This window comes from Gekko japonicus, unplaced genomic scaffold (genome assembly GCF_001447785.1).
Source record: "Gekko japonicus isolate JY-2015 unplaced genomic scaffold, Gekko_japonicus_V1.1 scaffold784, whole genome shotgun sequence".
In the NCBI taxonomy this organism is placed as follows: Eukaryota; Metazoa; Chordata; class Lepidosauria; order Squamata; family Gekkonidae; genus Gekko; species Gekko japonicus.
In genome coordinates, this window is record NW_015164207.1 from 251 (window position 1) to 20,276 (window position 20,026).

A 20,026-nucleotide genomic window follows, 5' to 3' on the forward strand; every position below is an offset into this window, starting at 1 on the left:
ATTGTTTCAAAAGCCATTTTTTGTCTTTTGAAGGAGCCCATTTCTTTTATCCTGTCAATTAGACTCCTAAGTTGGGACCACTTTGTGATGGACAAAGTAGCAGATAAATATGAGTCCCACACACAAGGATATGCAAGGTCCCATTCCAGATTAATTCGAAAATGGTGTCCTCTTATAACATATTTTACAGAAAACGATGTATTACCAGCAAATACTAGTTATGCAGAATGGATTCATCTTTGAGAAATTTTTATTTATTTATTTATTTATTTTTTGAATGGTCTGAGCATTCTCATAAATTAATATTGGGGTCCTTTTAAAATATATCTGGATTTATTATACGTTAGTATTGTAGAAATAGTAGAACAATTGGAATATCACAAGAAAGTGACAAGGATATGGGTATGGGATGATCCTGCTGACAAATTAATAGATGGCATTGTGAGATATGTATCTGCACTTACAGTTTGTATTAATGTTTAAACAGCAATCTTGGCTTGACTTCTCTTTTAATAAAATTAAAAAAGAAGAAGAAGAAGACCCTGACACTGGGAAAGACTGAAGGTCAAAGAAGAAGGGGACGGCAAAGGATAAGATGATCAGATGGTGTCGTCGATGCAATGGACATGAAGTTGATCCAGCTCCAGAGGACAGTGGAGGACAGGAGGGCTTGGCATGATGTGGTTCATGGGGTCGCAAAGAGTCAGAATCGGATGTGCAACTGAACAAAAAGAAGATTTCTATAGATTGGAAGACCTAAGGTTTCTTCGGCTGGGTCTGAATTAATGATCCAGCCTTGTTTATTGCAGATATTAGTGCCCCCACTATTCACGAGAATGGGGAGTGAAGCAGCAAGAGGCCTGCTGTGACAAGCCTCCAAGGGCAGCTGATCCAGAGAGCCTTCAAATCAGCAGCGGAGTCTTCGCGTGGAGGGCATGCGCCGTTCCAGTCCCTGCCAGGAGCAGACCGTCCGAGGGGCTCTGAACCTCAGCGCTCCTTCTCTTATGTCCTCCCCGCAGCATCTGAAATATCCCGTAAAGAACCACAACACCCATTTTTAAAATATTTTCTTTATTAAAAAAAAAAAGAGTTACGTCCTCTTGTTAACGGTACAGAGTTATCTAACTGGCAAAACCATTCAGGAACAAAACATCTACAGCTAACTGGCACGCGCGCCCCCCCGCCCCCCGAGAGTGCCTAGGCTGGTGGCCTGAACTGCGAAAGGACCGCCACCTGACATCCTAGCAAAGTTAACTCTCGGTTCTACAACATCAAATCAAATCAAAGGGGGGAGGGGGGGTCTGCAGGGCCCAACAGGCCCCCGCCAACACAGAAAGCAACTCAGCCATTTCACGGAGCGGCCAACCTGCAGGCAACCAAAGCCTACAGGCAGGCTCCCCGGGGAGAAGGTGGGCCCGGCCTACAGCTCTTTACACGAGGGAAGACTTCCGCCCAAGGCTAAGCCATCACCGTCCCTTGAGGAATCCGAAAGTCTGGGATAACAACAGCCCAGCAGTCACCCTCTGGCCCAACAGTCTGACGCCAACAGCACCAGGCAACAGAGGCAGGGCTTGGAGAAGGGAGGGCACAAGCGGCTCCAGCAGCAGCAGCAGCAGCAGCAGCCATGGAAGAGCACACAGCCGAGACCACCTTCTCCCGCTCCCCCCGGGTGAGAGCAGGAGGGCCGGGATATGAAGTGTGAGTGACATGCACAGTCGAGGGCATCGGGAATGGCGGCAGGAGACAGCCTGCTCTGGCCTCAGTAATGCCGCTGGTAGGAGCCCATGGGCTGCTGGGCAGGAGGCACTGCCCGCAACTGGCCCACCGTCTGGTTCACCAGGTGGGAGAGGGCTGGGCCACTCTGGATCAGAGTGTCCAGGGCCTTCTGCACGCTGGGGTTGTCGAAGTTGATCCCAGAAGAAGGGGCCGCCCGTGGAGCCGCAGCATTGCTTGGTGCAGGCGGCCGGTTCTGGTACAGCGGCTGGGATGGCTGTGGAGGCGCAGCTCTCGGGCCAACATTCCTGGCGGGGCCCTGGTGGCTCGCGAACTGGGGGCCCTGGCCCTGGGCCCGCTGCTGCTGCTGGGACTGGCCTAAACCGGTGGAGCTGAGCTGCACGGCCCGGCTCTGCGTGGCGGAGCCAGAGGGAAAGCTCTGACCCTGAGAGCCTCCCACAGAGGGACTGTTGTTGGCGGCGGCCGCCACCGCCCCACTGTTAAACAGACTGAGGATCTTGGCCTGTAGCTCCTGCTGGGGATTAGAAGAGGCTGTGGCCGAGGCAGGCTGTGCCAGCGCCTGGCTGCTCTGGGTGCTCGGCAGGTTGGTGGAGGTGGCCAACGAGGACCCGGAAGATGCCCCAAGGGCTTGTCGGGAAAGTGAAGCTGCAGAAAGAGGAGAAAGGGAGACAGTTAGGGTCCTCTGGGTGCACCTGCACACTGAGGAAGGTGTCCCTGCATCCCTAGGCCCCGTATCTACAGATGCAGCGTCCATTGGGCAGGAGAGGGACACACGAAGAAGGGCACAAACCAACTGACCCACACGGGGGACACACACACACGGCATAAAAGCAAACTCAGCCGTCCCTGGGCTGACAGCAGCTGAGAAACTCACCCGGAAGAGAGTCCCCACTGGCTCGCAGCTGCCGCTCCTTGCGCTCCCGCAGGTAGTTGATGATCTTGTCGGTCTCTTCTGCAGTCAAGTAACGGTTATCCGCCAGCAAGTTCAGGAGACTCTGGATGCCCGGTGGGTGGCCCCCTCGGGCCCCCTCCTCTCCAGCTGAGGGGCGCTCTCGCTCCTGCAGAATAGTCTCGTCGGCCATCTTGGCAGCTTGCCGCGCAATCTCTTCGCGCTCCTTCTCCCGGATCTCTGTCTTGTAGCGCTCATAGTTCCTGGCCACCAGGACCATCGCGTCTGCCTGTGGCATGTTTCGGTGTTCTGCGGCGCAAGCAAGGAAAGCTACAGCATCAGCGCAGGGTGCAGGCAGCCCCACCGATGGGCTGTCCCAGGACACCACCACCCCCCGGACCCCAAGCGGTGGCAAAGGCCAGGATAGGCACGGGGCTCCAGGACCTGCGCCTAGCTAAAGGGGAGGGCTCCAGGTGCCTGAGCAGTGTGGCCGTGCCGTGCTGCACAGCACACTCCTTCCGGACAGGCAGACAGAAGCCAGCCGGTCATGGATCACCTCAGCCTGAAAACCACCTCTAGGGCCAAATCTCCCCCTGCAGACCACCGTCCTTGACACTACCAAAGGAAGGGCCTTTCTGTCAGTCATGCTGCCCAGAAAAGTCTCACAAACATGAAGTCTGCCATTAAAAGCCCTAAAACCCCTTCCCAGGAAATCCAAGTCAATTTCACAAAGAGGAGCAGCAGCTGTGTTTGTCTGTTGCAGTAAAGTGTGGCAGGAGCCCCGTGGCACCTCGAAAGCTCACAAAACCTATCCCGATATAAACTTCTGCAAGGCTGCACTTCCACATCTCACAAAGTGAGCATTAACTCACAAAATTTTATCCTGAGAGAATTTCTGTTAGGTTTTAAGGTGTCCCAGGCTCCTGTTGAATTGATTTAAAATAAACAACACCATTTGTGTCTAAACCTCAAGGCTGAAACGCCGCGTGTACATCTGTGACGAGCTCTGAGGAAGGAAGCCGACTCTTGTTAGCTTCTTGCCCCTGGTTTAATGAAGGGGTGAAGAGCGCCATGAGGAGGAGGCCCCTGCAGGTGTGCCACATCCTCCTAAGCGCACGTTTTCGAGTCTTCTAAGCCCACAAAAGCAACAAGCAGCTCCTCCGTCTCCAAAGGAGCCCGGCAGGCACCACACCCCAACGCACCCCGCGGGGCAGAACACGCCCTGGAGAGGGAACTGCTGCTGCCCTGTCTGCTCAGCATGTCGCCTGCTCACACGCGGCTCAGACCATCATACCTTGGGGTGTGCCAAACATGATGTTGACCGTGCAGGAGTGGTGGACTTGGTGCTGCTGGGTGATCACAATGGCAAAAGGAGACCCCCCTCGGCTCACGTCGTCCAGAGCCTGCTGCAAAGACATCTCTGAGTTGAGGAAAATCAGGTCCACCATCATGCCAAGGTCGCGTACCTTCCGCCCAACTGACTCCGCGTAGTCCCTGGGCAAAAGAGCAGCCACCCTGCATGAGACCGGAGCCAACCTTGCGGACAGCAAACTGCTGTTCGAGCAGCAGCGGCAGCAACCCAAGGCATGGCCTCCCTCCATGAAGCCACCAGACAGACCGCAGCAGAAAGCCCAAGGCCCCCTTTCTCAAAAAGAGCCGTGCCCCGACACTGCCCACTCACCCCCAAGGACCACGAAAGCCGCGCCAGGCAGAGGGAAGAAGGCAGACAACTGAGCCTGCCTCTCAAAACACCGTCTGCTCACCCAGTCTACCCAGTTCTTACTTGGTCTGCTTGTTGACCACAATCACAGAACAGTCCACAGGTCGCTCCGTATCAATGCGCCGCTTGATGTCCTCAAAGAACTGGCGATACAGCTCCTCCCGGCGCCGCTCCTCCCGCTTCATGCGCTCTGAGGGGGGAAGCCACCAGAAAATGTCTGGTCTGCCTCCCTCCCTTCCCTTCCCTCCCTGGACACCCCCCCCCCCGCACCACCATCCTGAGACCAGGAGTCCGTCCAGCACTGACCTTCAGCACTCAGGGGGGGTCTGTCCAAGTGATCACGGTAACGGTCGTAGTAGGTGTCGTCCCTCCGTCTGTAATAGTCATCACTGCGGGCGTAGCCCTCCTCTCGCCTGCAGGGCAGGGAACAGCCTCGTGTCTGGACTGCAGCACCCAAGCGCTGCCGTTACCATGCACTCCTCCCTCCATGCACTTCGGCTGGAATGCCGCAATCCTGCCCCCACCCTTCCCAGTGTTAAGCAGTACCTGTAGGGGGGCTCCCGGCCATCCCTGTAACGATCATACAATGGGTCCCGGGGATCCCTCACGTCCCTGGGGTCTCTAAGATCTCGAGGATCTCGGAAGTCTCGGGGATCTCTGTGGTCTCTGGCATCACGCACATCTCGACCCCGAGGGTCCCGTGCATCCCTGGAATCTCTGCCATTCCTGCCATCTCGAGGTTCCCTCCGTGGACTGCCCCGTACAGGAGAGCGATCACGCCTTGCTTCTCTCTCTCCGTATCCATAGTTCTCTCTAAAACAATCATCAACAAAACCCTTTTAGATAGGTAAGAGCTGTCAGTGGGGTCATTCTCAGTCGATGGCCACGGCCTCACTCCTGTCTCCCAGAGAAAAAAACCAGGAACACCCGAAAGGAACATGTGCGCACTCGTGTTCCAGGAAGCAGAGTTGTTTCGGTTGCATTCTAGGTGGCAAGCCTGAGTCTAGGATTGGAGCCCTTCAGGGGCTGGGGGCCGAGACTTCCATGGCTAAATGCTCCAACGCGGCAGAAACACTCCCCCCCCTACAGACAAAGCTGCCCCTCCAGGGAGGAACCCAGAAATGCTGCTGGAAGAGAACTCGAGTCACGTTGTTCCAGGTGACGTTTCGCTCCCACTAAAGGAGCAGGCTCACCGCTCGGAGGCGTCCACGGACCCACTTCTGCAGACAGAGGCCCACGTGTCTTCTGTGGCCTGTGGTGGCTGACACATTCTGGCGGGTGTGCCAGCTGCACCTCCGCTGGAGAAGCGAGAACTAGGCACACAACGGTCCAGGCTCTAATCACGTCCAGGTTAAAGTTCTGTGTGGCGTTCTCCACGGGACGTGCCTTTGAAGACTGCCTGGACCCTTTCACTGACACAGCATGCTGGCTGGGGCAAGAGAACCAGCTGGCGAGAACTATCGAGAGGGGGCCACCTCTACGGGGAAAGAACTTTGCTGGCTGCCATTCAAGTGAACTGCCCCTGGGGCCAGAGTGCCCAAAGGACCACCTGCTCCCATACCACTCTGCCCAGCAGACTGCTCGAGTGGGAAGTGGGCAGCTGCCAGAGACCAGGCTTCTTCTCCGGTGGCCCCTCCACGAGGAAACCCCTCCCCTTCGTCTCGGCAGGCACCTCAAGGCGTTTCCCAGGCTGCTAGCCAGGGGTAATTCCTTGACCCTTACCCGAAACCAGTTGGGTCTTGATTTAACCTCACTGCTCCATTACGGACGGTTCTCTGCTCTTACCTTGGCAGGGTGTTCTACTTCATTTTAACGCTTTGTAAGCAGCCTAGGGAGCCCCTGGTTAGAAATGTGTGGCACACATGAAAGACCAGCGGATTCTTGGAGGGAGGAGTGTTGAGACACGTCAGCCTCTGCGCCCACCCCACCCCCACCCCCGGTCTGAAGAGGAGTCTGAGAGGAGTCTGACCGTGCAGGAAGTGCTGGGATGCCCTGCAAGGGCTGCAACTTGGGGGACCCATGTGCTATGTGGTCATTTCTGTGCAATGGTACCCCCCCACACCAAAGGGCTTTAAACGGCATGCCAGTGCGAAGTGAGTGTGTGTGCGCGTAACGGGCTTTGCCGTGTTCACCACCAAGCTGGTCTGCGGACTCTTTGGGGGAACCAGCTCAACTCGCCACCCTCACGGCTGTGCCTCTATCCCAGACAGGTACCCAAGATGAGCCCCGAGCTCCAAAGGAAATGTGCCGCCACAGGAAGTGGTCTGTGGGCACTCGGGATGCTGTGCCACTTGTGTGCTATTCCCACGACCCACAAGACGGCATCTTCTAGAACAAGTCTCACGAATGGGAAGTCGTGGCTCTCAGGGAGACGTACAGAACCCTTCCTTCCACAACGCCTAGAAAAGCAGAGAGGAGCAGAACAATGGCAGCGTACCCATCGGATTGCCCCCCGCCCGCCCCCCGGCTGCAGAAGAACACGTGCCGGGCCGGCACCCTTCCGCCACAGCCTCTGCCCCCTCAGGGAGGAGGGAGTGCCCTGTCCAGCCTGGCTCGGCTGGGTGTCCACGAGCAAAGAGATGCTGAGCAACAACCAATAAGAGGTCTCCCAGCTCCTGGCAGGCACACGCGCCCTGAGCCCGGCAGGCGCTGGGTGGGGATCTTTCCTAGCCCTTCTTCTCCCCAGGCTTGGTGGGGGTCACATCCGTGTGCAGAATTCACACAAAGGGAGGCTGAGAGCCACCAAAGCAGAAAGGGCACTCAACATATTGCCTGAAGAACAGTCAGAAACCGGGGGGGGGGGGGGAAAAAATGTATCTCATCACATGGGCTACAATTGATGAACAGAGACTGTACAAATGCCCGCAGCTGCATTCAACAGAAAAGGCAAACACCCCGGCAGACTGCAGTGCAAGAACTCAGACAGGGTGCCACCACACACCTGTCTCTACTGCCTCCTTCCCACTGGTACTCTGGCCACAGACCCCCCCCCCCAGCAATGCAGCGCCCTGACACCCGCTTGCGCTCTGGCCACAGCACTGGGGCAATGCAATGCTCTGGTAACGGCTTGCGCTATGTCCGTGGGCATCAAGAATGATGCTTTGGCAGCAGCCTGCGCATAGACCACTGGCCCCTCTGGCAACGGCCAGGCTCCTGTCTCAGCAGGAGTGGAGGACCCGGTACAGGGCTTGCGTGCAGCTCTGCACTAGCGCCAGCAGAAGAACCCCTGTGTGATGGGTCCACACAGTGACGCCGCGCCAGCAAGGGACAGGAAAATCCTCTTGCGCATGAGATGCCACGGCCCTGGGCTCAGGGCAATGCGGCTTGATGGAAAGGGCTCGCCTGTCCCAGGGAAAGTGCTTCCCTGCAGTCTCTGCCGCCCTTGGAAGCAACAACCATTGCCTCTCTCTCTCCCTCTCTCTCCTCTTTGGTTCGGCCCGAATGACGCTCTCGACTCTGTGGCTTCCCCCAGGGATGCTCCAGAGTCACACAGGCAGCAGCTCTCACCTTCCCCAAACGGTGGAGAGCTCTGAAGGAGCTCTGAGGCAAACGCGGCTTGCCTTCTGCTGCTTGGGGAGAGACTGCAACCTGCAGGGAACGAGGAATCCCGCTGGGATCCATTCCCGAGGAGAAGATCCAACATGAGCAGAGAGGAAGGTGTGTTCCTGCCCTAAAGCCCAAACTTCCTAGGGAAACTTGTTGCTTCACAGTACTTTACCTTCGTGCTGGGCTGGACCTTGTGGGAGGCTTATTCATATTTCTTCTTTCCGCTGCTTTATTAATATCTGAAAAGAATAATCAACCCGTCTGTTCAATGCTATGGAACAAAGAAAAGATCATCAGCATAATGAAAAGAAAGCATCAAAGTACAAACACCACCAGACAGAGCAAGGAAAGGCACTCAACCAGGCACTTGGACAACCTTTATTACATCCACAACAACAATAGTACAGCGCAGTGGTTTGCCGAAGAATTCCTCCCACGCCCAGCTCCAGGAAGTAGTCCGCTGTTTGCTATGCCTGCCCCGGATGCACAGGCTCTCCTCATGGCACCGGCCCTGTTCTCCAAAGGAGGCAGGCTGGCATGGGTTGGGCTCCCAAGGCCACATATCCGCTTGGCATTGAACTTCCAAAGGAAGGGACACAGAGGCTACGCCATGAAGTCAAAGCACCTTCGGACCACGACGGGGGAGAACCACCTTGAAACCGTCTGCCCACAAAAAGCAGCCCGCACAAATGATCGGCTCAGAACCTCTCCTCTACAGCACAGCTGTGCATGTCCCCAGTTATGGAAATGTGAGTCCAGCTATCATGCAGTAGAGTAAAAGCTGCATCAATTTGCCTACAAATAAAATGTGAAGGGGAAAAAAACACTTTCTGTTCTGCATTGTTTGCAACCATCGCCACTGGCACTCTCTTAGAAGAGGCATCCCCCCCCCCGTAGTAAGAGAGGAGGAGGAAGGCCTCTTCAGAGAGGGACACTCACCCCCTATGGCTCTTCTCCTGTCAAAAGCAACTCCCCCCCCTCCCAAAATGTGCTGCTTGATTGACTGGAGGACCCATTTTAAGCAAAGGCTCTCCTTAGTTATTGACATTCTCTAGCCAGCTGTAGAGCACCTATTAAAGATCGGTTTAAGAGCTCTTCCTCCACATGGTCTGCTCTCTCATGACTTGATTTTGGGTCCTCATTCGGACTCACAAGACAGACTTTGTTCAACAGCAGGTGAAAAAGCGGGGGGGGGGGGAGCAGAGAGCTCCGGCCTATCCTCCCCGTCCTGCCGCCACCCCACAGGACTGTCTGGCTGCTGGCAGCACCTTTGTTCTAATGTAAAACTACCGGCCACTATCTAATTTTAGAGGGCTGGTGAGGACTCAGGGAAATGAGCCAGTGCAGGCAGATGCCTACACAAGACAATGACCTGACACCACCACTTTTTCCCCTTTGAAAGAAGGAACAATTCGATTTGGAAGGAATGCTATTCAATTTGTTCAAGCGGCACTCAAAAGTGTCTGCTTAGAAACTATACATTGCTTTTCTGTTAAAAGATGAAAAACACATGACAGTCCAGTGGGTTAACACAGGAACATATAAACAGGAATCTGCACTATTAATATCATTGCAATAATAAAAGGAGCTTGTTCAGACGGAACCTTGGGCGAGACAATTAGATCCTTCTTCACATGTGCCTGTTATTTTTCTATTGCAACTACCTCCAATATGGGAAACTAACAGGCATAATTACTGCCCATGTCGAGACAGAGAAATCTTTGCACATACCAGTAAGCCTTAATTAATTGTGAGCATATGTGAAAAACATCAGGAGGCAATCCAAATGTGGGAATGTTGTTCCTGGATGACTGGGGACCCCCAGAAGCAGCCTGAGAGGGGAGATGGAGGACTGCCACAGAAGGAAGAAAAGTTGCACGCGCACACACACACACACCCCTTGCACATGGGTCTTTTGTGGAGGAATCCAGGCAAGTGATAACTTTTTTCAAAACCCTTAACCAGCCAACACTGGTCTACAACGGAGTCGAGTGTGGCATCACCATTTTCTGCTTCATGCTTCTAATATTTTAGGTTTGGTGGATTTTATTTAAATCAGCCCAGAAAGGGAACCAGATGTTCCGCAAGGGAATCTCAATATAGGCAACTGGGGATGTTTTATTCGTGACCCAGCTGACCTTGGAAAATTTGTACCCCACCTGAGTTCAGGAGGGCCACAAGCGGAAACTGGCTTACGTGTGCAAGTCACCTGCCAGGTCAGGGACTGCACACATACATCCGATCTTAGTGCCAACACGATCTCCTGGTACCTCATTATTTCAACACGCTACACACACAAACACACACACTCCTGTGTAACCCATCACACACAAACGTCTTGCAAAACGGCAACTGATGTTGGGACACTAAAGTCCCACCAATTTCACTGGGAAAGATTTAATTGCCCACCTGGCCAGTTTGGTGTCGTGGTTAAGTGCACGGACTCTAATCTGGGAGAACCGGGTTTGATTCCCCACTCCTCCTCCACTGGCACCTGGCTGGATGACCTTGGGCAAGCTGTAGTTCTGATAAGAGCAGTCCTTGAAAAAGAGCAGTCTCTGTGAAGAGCTCTCTCAGCCCCACCCGCCTCACTGGATATCTGTTGTGGGGAGGGGAAGGGAAGGGAAATGAGTTTGTAAGCCACTCTGAGACACCTTTGGGTAGTGAAGGGCAGGGTATAAATCCAATCTCTTCTTCTTCTTTGCCAAGAGTGACAGTATTCAGAAGAGCCACCACCCACCCCATCACAAATTCGCCTGCCCTCCTCTGACTTCTTTAATATGACACATAACTCACTCCCTGCTTTTCTCTAAGTGAATAAAAGCGATCCATTATTATTCCCACAGTACAGCAGCTAACACTGACAAAGCACCTAGAAGGTCCAGACATAGACAGTTGGAGCTGTGGTGGTCCAACACAAGTTTCCTTTGACAGCCAACGGCCCACTGCCTGAAAGCCTACAGCTGGAGGTGGCCACCCCTTGCAGGACAGGGGGGGTTTCTGGACAGCAAAGCCAGGGCTCCTACAGCACAAGGAACGTGTTTCTCTGGCACAGAATACGTAGCCCTGGGCACTTCATCCTGCGCTTGGAGCAGGGAGGGAAACATAAGAGGAAGCAGCCCAGCTTCTGGCCCTTACTGGCACAGTCACACAGGAGACGGCATGCACAGAACTTACATGTGTCTTGGCCAACACCTGATCCCCACTCTGCTCCAGCACAGCTCTCCCACCAACTCCCCCCAGCAGTTTTGTTGTCCCAGCTACACGACTCCAATTTCTAGGGAGGACATCATAATACAGGCACTGGATTTGTGGTAGAACAGGCACCACTGCAGAGATTCATTCTGAGCTTGACAAGCCCTGGCCTTTCCTGCAGAAATCCCACCCACCCCTTAACAGAAGAAACTATAAGCAAGCTGAATTTAACAGAGCAATGCTTATATACCTAAGTCTCTAGCCCAGTGATACTCACTCAGAGACACAGGGGCCGTAGGTGGCCCTTTAATATGCCATCTATGCCTCTCCTGCACTGTAACTGCCCTTGAACCAAGTTCCGGTCTATGGCAAATGCTAGCATTTAATCCAAACCCTATGCTTTAACAGAGCTAAAACTGGGGCTTACCACGCCTCCCCCTCCCCTCCACCTATGTAAGCTCAACATCCCCACACCATGAGATCCTGTATTTTTTCAGAGCGTCTTCCAGTTCTTTGCCCATGAAATATTTTGAATCCTCAAACTGTTCACACCTCTTTGCGGCTCATTATGTCAGTCAAACCATTTGTGGAATGTGTCATGATGACCCTCAGCAAATTCTTGCCAAAACCTGAAACACTGCAATCAGCCTGACTACCCGGCATCACTTACTGGGGCTTCCTGAAAACCCAGCTTCTCCATAATGCTGCTTCCATTGAGAAAAATTCAGTCCCTCAGACATACAACTTAATCCCACACTCTCCCAGTGAACTCCACAAGGACGTCCAGCTGCCTGGCACCTTGCTGCACCTGCAATTCTGCTGGAGTTATACTGGCAACACTTCAGTTGGCCTGTTAGCCAGAGCCCCCCAAAGGCCAAATTTTCATGTCTTCACGTGGCAGCTACTTCTTCAAAGGAGGACCTGAAAACATCCTTCAGAGTCTTTGAAAAACATGGTCCAACATTCTCTCTTGAGTGAAGACTGGTGCAAAGGACGTATGCTCTTCCCAGCAATCCTTCCGATTTCCAAGGTGGCTTCTCTGGTTCACCGTTTCCAACACGGGCATTGTCTTTAAGTACATACTCCGGAGCCACCAGCAGCTGAAAGTTGGCTTATTAGCAGAGGAGGAGCATAAAGGTCCACAGAGAACTGAAAAATGAAGTCCACTGGAAAAAAACTGTTTTGCCTAATGGCAGAAAGCAGAACTACTAATCAAGGCAGCATTTGGACACCAAAAGGAATCTGAATGCGGGCATGCCAAAAGGGCAAAAAACATTCTCAGAGACCACCAGTTTCATTTACTGAGCAACTCACCAGGGAGCATCCAAACATCATTCTTATTTCCATGGCCCCATATGCCACTCCACCCATTTACCATTGTCCAAAAGCAGGGTCCCCAGTGTGATAACTGTGGGCACCATGGTGCCCACTAACACCTTTCCTGGGGCCCACCAAGTCTTAGAATCATAGAGTTGGAAGGGACCTCTGGGGTCATCTAGTCCAACCCCCTGCACAAGGCAGGAAATCCAAAAATACCTCCCCCTCCATGCCTGCAGTGACCACCGTTCCACGCCCAGATGACAAAAACCTCCAGGATCCCTGCCTAAACTGGCCTGCAGAAAAACTGCTTCCTGACCCCAAAGTGGCAATCAGCATTTCCATGGGTGTGTCTTTCTGGACAGTGGGCCTGGCCAGATAGGGCTTTTTGTCTAGCAGGGCTAATGACGGGCTGTGCAGGGTTTTTTTTTTAAAAAGTTGCTTCAAGCAGCAGTTGCCACCAAAATACAAGGGTCTTTACTGTGTGACTGAAGGTCGGCTATATATATACAAGGTAATATATTTAAAGAATGTGTTGTTTTTTTAAAATGCTGCTAAACCGCGCTTCTGCCTGACATATGTAAGAGTTACCATGAGATTTACACGTAACCTCACTCCTTCACATTCTGCGGCTGGACCCGCCTTTTGCAACAGCCATTGTGTAGTTGTGAGCACTGCAAAGGTGATCGCAAGCTAAGAAATGTTGGAGACTGCTGTCCAAAAGGCAACCAAATGCTGGGGGGGGGGGGGGAAATCCAGGGTAAATCCAGTGTCTGAACCAAGCAGAGTGTTTATCTAGGCTGAAGCACAAAAAGCAATCAAACACCTGGTTTAAATGTCAAGCATGGCGCCATGAACAGTTATGTGGTCAATGATTTCAGACAAGAGGATTCACAAGTGGTACACACACTCGCAATCCGGGAAGCTCACAAGCAAAGGGCCACAGGGCCAAGACCACATAATTACAGATGTAAAGACACCCTATTAAACCGCTTCCCTTTCAAAGTGATCAGTGCAGAATTTCAAACAGCAAACTGGGGGGTGGGGTGTTTGAGAAAAGCCACTGTGCTAGCCGTATTCCAACAAATGCCATGTTAGCCTCACAGAGACACTGTTTAAAAGCAGGAAAGACTGTGCTCAGCCAAAGTAAAATAGTCCAAAAACCCCCACAAAAGCGATGCCACACAAAACGAGGAAGTGTGCTTTCAAGTACTCCAGAATGCTTTATCAGGCTAGATATTAAAGACACCAAAAGTAGGGAGGGGGGAGGAAAAAAAATGTGTGTTTCAGGTCACAGTCTTCAGACCTTGCCCTTGTTCAGAGGACGGCACTCAGACCTCAGCTGAGGCCACGTCTTACAATGACCCCCTATTTATATTATACAGGATGGGCCTCATCCCTTTTTTCAGCACTATAATGATAACCTCATTATGTGCAGATGTGGACTAGAGACCCCCCACAAAAACCTCAGGTGAAATATTTTCTCTTTAGAATGAGTGAAATGCTCCTTAAGACAAGGTCTTTTTCACAGTCAAATGACAAGCATGATGAAGTCTGAGCACTTTTGTGGAACACTGGAGAAGGGGGGGGGAACCCTCCTGATTTGTTTTCCTTTTGGAATGAGTGAAATGGAAGACAAGGTTTTGAACAAAATGTGTAGGATGAAAAATTTTATGTCAGAATCTGCTTTAGATAATGGTTCTTATGTATATTGTAGACATCTACAACATTTTGAAGAGCTTTTTTAAACATAAGAAATGTTGGCAACAATTGATAAGCAATAACGTGTTTAATGATAAAGAGTTTAGTGTCTTCAATGTGATAACTTCATATCCAAACACGTTGGCAGTTCTACCTCTGTGAGCATATGAGGGCTTCTGTCCAAATCCTTTTTTTAACTTCAGAATTTGCTTCCTGTCTTCAGCTTTTACGTTTTCATACCTCTCAGATGGCAGAACAGGGCACAGCAGCCTGCAACGCCTTCTCAACTACTGGGCATACTCGCAATTTTCTTATAGAAAATAAAGACATACTTTTAAATAAATAAATTCCATAAATATCCAAACAGCATATTGTACAAACAGCATAGTGTACAAGACAACCCTGTTATAAATTATCCATTTTATTTTATCGGAAATCTGTAGTAATTTAGAATAGAAAAGTAAAGTATTGCTTATAAACCACCACCACCCCACATTTTTTCCAGTTAAAGAAAATAGCATTCTCCATTCCTGTTCGCTGGGGACCACAAACCAAATAAAAGCAGATTTCAGGGCGGGCAGACTTCATACAGGGCACTGAGAAAATTTACAGACTTCATAATGGGTACAGAAATTTTACATTTCTACAAAGTAATACCACCCTGCTTTTTATTCTGCACCATGCCGATGGTTTCTATTTTCAGCCCTTGTTAATAGCTTATCTGAACAGCAAAGCATTAGTTAGCACTCCATTCTGTCGCCTGTCAAAAAGAAGTATCATTAACTGACCTGACACTCCAGAGACAAGCCTTCTCATACCACCCCGTTTTTGCTAAATGACCACCTTCATTTCATGGTTTACAAGAGGTCTGCAAATAGTTGAGGGATTGTGAAGCTCAGGCTTCTTTCCCCGTGGATCCCCAAAGCCACCCTCCCCAAGGAGGGAAGTGTTCCAGGATCTCCACTTCAGCCAGTGCCAATCCAAAGGAACGTCTCTGTGTGCTCAGAATGCAGGAAATCAGCATTAATCTTTATGGGCCTTGTGTTGCTGGCTCCAACCTTCCTTTTCAGCAGAGAGGAATAACTGTCTAACCTCTCCAGTTTTAATGTTATGACTAATTGTTTTGAAGGCATATTTAATTCCAAAATTGCTACAGTGAGAATTTGTTCCTCAAAGCTCACTAGAGCACCCTAATCAGGCCCATCAAATTGTAAAGGATAATTAATTTTCGGAGGGTATACAAAAGCATGATGACACACCCTAAGCAAGCACACAGCACAGCCACCCACCCTCGGAGCTCGGCAGGGGAGAAAGCAAGAAAAGAGCATTCTCCACTGCTGTTCGCTGGGGACCACGAACAAAATCAAGGTAGGTTTCAGGACAGACAGACCTCAGGAAGGGCACTGAGATTCTCCAGAATTCTCTAATGAAGATTTAAATACTCCCGCTACTATTACGTTTAGACCTTGTAACTAATTAAAATGCTCCAAAATAGTAAAGGAATACTATTAATGTAACAAAGGTTAAAATATTTTTCGATGATGAAAAGTGTTAGTACCTTAGAAATAAATGGGCACTGACAATCTTGTTAAATGTAGGTGGTTATAACAACCTTCATGGGGCATTTCATACAGGTCCACCTTGGAAAACGTTGACATCTGTACGATTTACATAAGTTGTAGCAAATGGGTAGTCTGATCCTGTGCAGGCTGAGTTGGAAGAAAGTCCCATCATGCTTCGTTTCAGGTTTCTGCAATTCAAATCCTACTGCAGGGTTTACTTCCCCTTGACTGTATTGACTGACTCCGCATCCTCCTCCTGGACTATAAATCTCTCCTTATATATAATTGAATAGTGGGTGCCAAAGTTCTAATTCTAAAATGCACTCCCTTAGTGTATGGCTGATGGCACTGCTCCTCAGCATATATCGCCACCAATCAGAATGCAAAGCCCGGGTCCCGCCCACACCACAACTGCTGCGACAACCTGGTCTTTTGCATATGGAAGCTGATTGGACTTCACTCCATTCCACACCTCAAACTCCCCCCCCCCCCCGCAAGGCAGTTGGGATTTTCAGTTGCATAACATACCTCATAGGGGAGAGGAGAATGGGTAACAATGGTTACCACTCTCCAGGTGAGGGCTACAGATAACTCAAACATACAAATGCTCTTCAGGTAGCAGAGATAAGTCCCTCGGGAGAAAACAGAGGACTCTGTCATTAAACCCTGCTGAGGTCGCCACAGGAAACTGACACTGTTTGCCCAAAGCCAGAGCACTCTCCCAGAGCCTCTTTCTAGATCCCGTTGTATTTATTTCCGCAACGGGCATTATTTCTAGTAATGTATATAAAGCAAAAACTACTGAAGCTGTAGTAATGGAAAGAACCTCACTGGGGCAGACCAGGATTGTGTCCACAACCATACAAATTATGGACTGAAAGAGACAGCAGCATTTGCAACAAGTAAGCAATCCTTGCGGTCATTTCTCATGCGTTCTTCAAGAAACTGAGAACTGCAATAATCACATTAAGCAAGTTAAACAGCCAACTCTACAAGCGACAAGGCAACGCTACTTGCTGCTATTCCCACTGACACCAAGATCTGCCTCATGGGAGCTGCAGGGTGACCCTCTGTTTTATATGGACCCCTACTGGTCTGGAACGATTCATCTCTACTGCCATTGACCATGACAGAACAGTTCTGGACAAACTGCTGCTGTTGCTACAGGCCAGGGCATCAGAGCTCTGAAAGGAGATGCACTGGCAATCACAGGACAAGCTAGAAACAGGAATTCCTACATTTGGATTAAAAAATGTAAAGCTCTTCAGGAAGTATCAATCTCTCTGTTTAAAGTGTTTCAGAATAAATCAGAATAAGGGCATCTCTTTGTGAGCATTATGGGAAAGGTTTGACAGCTGGGCAGAAACGTTACTTTGCAAAAGTCACAACGCCCCAGTCAACACTGTCTTCAAAAGAGAACCCAGACTTACGAGGTTGTCTATGTTACAGTTTCCTCTTGCAGAGCAGCACTCTCACACAGGTACACGAGTGCTCCTCAGAGCGGCTATTAAAATGTCAACACACGTCAGAACTCAGCATGTCTAGAGATCCATGCACTTTTGACTGTATTACACCTACAAGCTTAGTGACTGATATACATTTAAGCAGCAATTGAAATTGAGATCGAGGAGATAATTTATTTGGGGTCATACAGGATGGCCACTGGGGCTAAGCAGCTAAAAGAAAACAAACATTTCTGGAGTAAGAGCAGAAAGTTCACTGCTATTCTGAATAAAACAGACTCTCTCTAAGCTACACATGAGGCTGATCTGCTGATCTGAGTAAAGCCCCCTCCCTCTTCCACAGGCCCAAATGAAAAGAAACATTGGGGGGGGGGAGATCCCGTCAAAGGTTTTCTCTGCAATTTCCCTCACTCCCCCAAAATAAATAATCTGATCTATTTTAAATACTTACTGCTCCTTTGGCTATTTTGAATAGGAATTGATTTGAAAAGTTGTGTGTTTTATACCTGACTGCAAAACAACGTTTACTGTACAACTAGAGAGTCAAGGTAGATTCAGGTGGGTAGCTGTGTTGGTCTGGAGCAGCAGCACAAGCCTGATTCCAGGCATATAAGCTTTCCTGTGCACAGCACAGCTTCTTCAGATACAGAGAACAGAATCTCTTCAATCATTACACGTGGGGGGGGGGGGCCCTGCTGGTTGTCACAAAGGACCAGTTTAGAGTCAAGATGCGTAAGAACGGGTGGTTATAGTTGAGATTGGATTAAGGCAAGATTAGCATACAAATACAAACGTTAATATGTAGGTGTGAGAATGAGGTTTGAGACCAGTGGCATCTTCAAGACAAACAAAGGTCAATGATGGGTACCAGCCGAGAACTTCTCAGATTTACTGAAACAGATTTCCTTGAATAGAATATATGGGGGAGGGGGGGTTAGTTGCCAGGAAGAGCCAATAAAGTCAAGATGCCTAAGTAACTGAGCAGTAAATATAGCTAAGATTGGAATAACCGGTTAGGTAAAACATGCCATTCTCACATCTACATGTTAACGTTTGTATTTGGTCTTAAAGGTGCCACTGGACTCAAACTTTGTTCAGCTAGAGAGTCAATTTGGTGCAGACAAGGATGTGGGGGCCACAGTTGTAGCCGGAAAACAGACTTGGGCAAAGAGTTAGAGAATGTGGTCTATACCATGGAGTATAGTTCTTGTAAGTAGGAGCCTATCACGTAAATTTTGCATCATATTAATACTTCTGAGTCAGTTCTGTTTGTACCCCTGGTCGGTTCCAGATTCCGACAACCCAAAACCTACTAGATGTCCAGTCCTGTCGATTGTACCGACTTGACTCCGTGTAGTTCGCCTTGAGCCCCGGGTGAGAAAGGAAGACTACAAACGATGCAAACAAGTAACATCACAAAACGAATGAAAACGGGGGAGAGAAGTGCGCGTGCTGGCCCCGGTCTCCTCTGTGGAAGAGCCAGAATCACAATGCGCCAGGCAGGCTGCTCGACCTCTCGCCAGGGCCGGGCCTGCTGACTTGTCTGTACGCATCGCTCCGTGGTTTGGCGATCCCGTTTCGCTGACGCGTGTTCCCTATTGTCCCCACTGGGCCGTGTGAAGCCGTCGCGCATCCCAGCGACCGTACACGAAACGGGCCGAAACGAAACTGCAACCGACCGCGGCAGGACGCTCCGAAGGACCCGAGAGGCCGGGCTGTGCGCACATGCAAGGGACACCCGCCGCCGCGCACGCGGAAATCGCCCCTTGCGCGCACTTGTTTGGTAGGCTCCCGTCTTCCGCGATCCGAGAGGCCGAGCGGGGGAAACGAGGGCCGCAGACCGCACCGTCGGCAATCTGCGCACGCGCGCCGCCGAGGCAGGCCACGCCCCCGTCCTGAGCGTGGCTCCCGCGCGGGCTCCCTCCGCCGGGAGAACTGGGCGCCGCCCCCTCCACGCGCAGGCCGGGCGTAGCGCCACAGAGCGCGTGCGCAAAGGCCCGGGCGCGCCAGGCCCCCCTCTTCTCTTCCCCACCCCCTCTGCGGCCCTCGCGCGTTGCTCAGGAAACGCGGCCCCGCCCAGTTGCGCAGAAAGGGCGCCGGCCCGTCGCCTCCCGCACTCACCGGGGCCCGGGAGGGTCCTGCGACGCTCTCCTGAGGGGGACGGGAGACGACGGCGGCCGCCCGTGGTCCCGCCGAGTCCTATCGGGCGGCCGCGCGCGGCCCCGGCTCCAGCCAATCGCGTCTCTGCCTCCCCTGGCGGCTCCGCCCCGCGCTCGCCCGCGTCTCTCCGCAGCCTCGTGGCCAGGAACAGTCGCTCCCCCCACCCTGGGAGGCTCTTCCTCCGCCGCCCACTATTGTGCCCCCCCCCCACAAAGTGTTTGCAGACGGAAGGGGGAGGAACTGGACTTATTCCCCTTGCCCTTTGGAGCGGCTGACAGTCTCCTTTCCCCTCCCCACAGACAATCCACTGCTGAGAGAGAGCTCTTTCCGGGACTGCTCCTTGAGATGAGAGAACGTGTGACTGGCCCAAGGTCGCCCAGCTGGCTGCAGGTGGAGGAGGAGGCGTTGGGAATCGAACCCGGTTTTGCCGGGTTAGATTACAGGAGCCCCTGGACTCTAAATGTGTTGCACGGCTTCAGACCGACAGGGCTGACCCACTGGACCACCTATGGTGCCCCCTTAGGGAAAGCAGCAGGTGGCACCTGGCTCGGGTCCTTCGCGCCCCCCGTCGGGGGGAAGGCGCTGCAAGCGGCGGGTCCGAGAGGCGAGGGCGACTCCGAGGAGGTGGAGGAGGAGGGCAGCTGCGGGGGCCGCCGGGCTCCTTCTGGCCCTGGGCGGCGGGAGTGCGGCCGGCCGGCCGGCCGTCCCCGCCCCTGGAAAGGCCCGCCCGGCTCCCCCG

General features: G+C 51.7%; 1 protein-coding gene across 1 annotated transcript; it reads right to left on the bottom strand.

Annotated features, from left to right (window-relative positions):
* Positions 1-1,146: 1,146 nt before the first annotated feature.
* NCOA5 (nuclear receptor coactivator 5) lies at positions 1,147-19,305 on the bottom strand. The gene is made up of 8 exons (XM_015408430.1): positions 19,249-19,305; positions 8,062-8,128; positions 4,890-5,156; positions 4,650-4,756; positions 4,407-4,533; positions 3,918-4,117; positions 2,609-2,932; positions 1,147-2,379 (listed from the first exon to the last, which is right to left on the bottom strand). The coding sequence occupies exons 2-8, from the start codon at positions 8,097-8,099 to the stop codon at positions 1,760-1,762; spliced, it is 1,683 nt and encodes a 560-aa protein (XP_015263916.1). The 5' UTR covers positions 8,100-8,128; positions 19,249-19,305; the 3' UTR covers positions 1,147-1,759.
* Positions 19,306-20,026: the final 721 nt, after the last annotated feature.

What these genes read in the sequence shown, in the direction of transcription:
- NCOA5 (XM_015408430.1), bottom strand. Translation starts at nt 8,099, where the DNA reads ATGAATAAGCCTCCCACAAGGTCCAGCCCAGCACGAAG. An exon ending in GGCCGGGAGCCCCCCTACAG is followed by an intron (nt 4,757 to 4,889) that starts GTACTGCTTAAC and finishes CCTGCCCTGCAG; the next exon opens with GCGAGAGGAGGGCTACGCCC. An exon ending in CAGTGGGGACTCTCTTCCGG is followed by an intron (nt 2,380 to 2,608) that starts GTGAGTTTCTCA and finishes CTCTTTCTGCAG; the next exon opens with CTTCACTTTCCCGACAAGCC.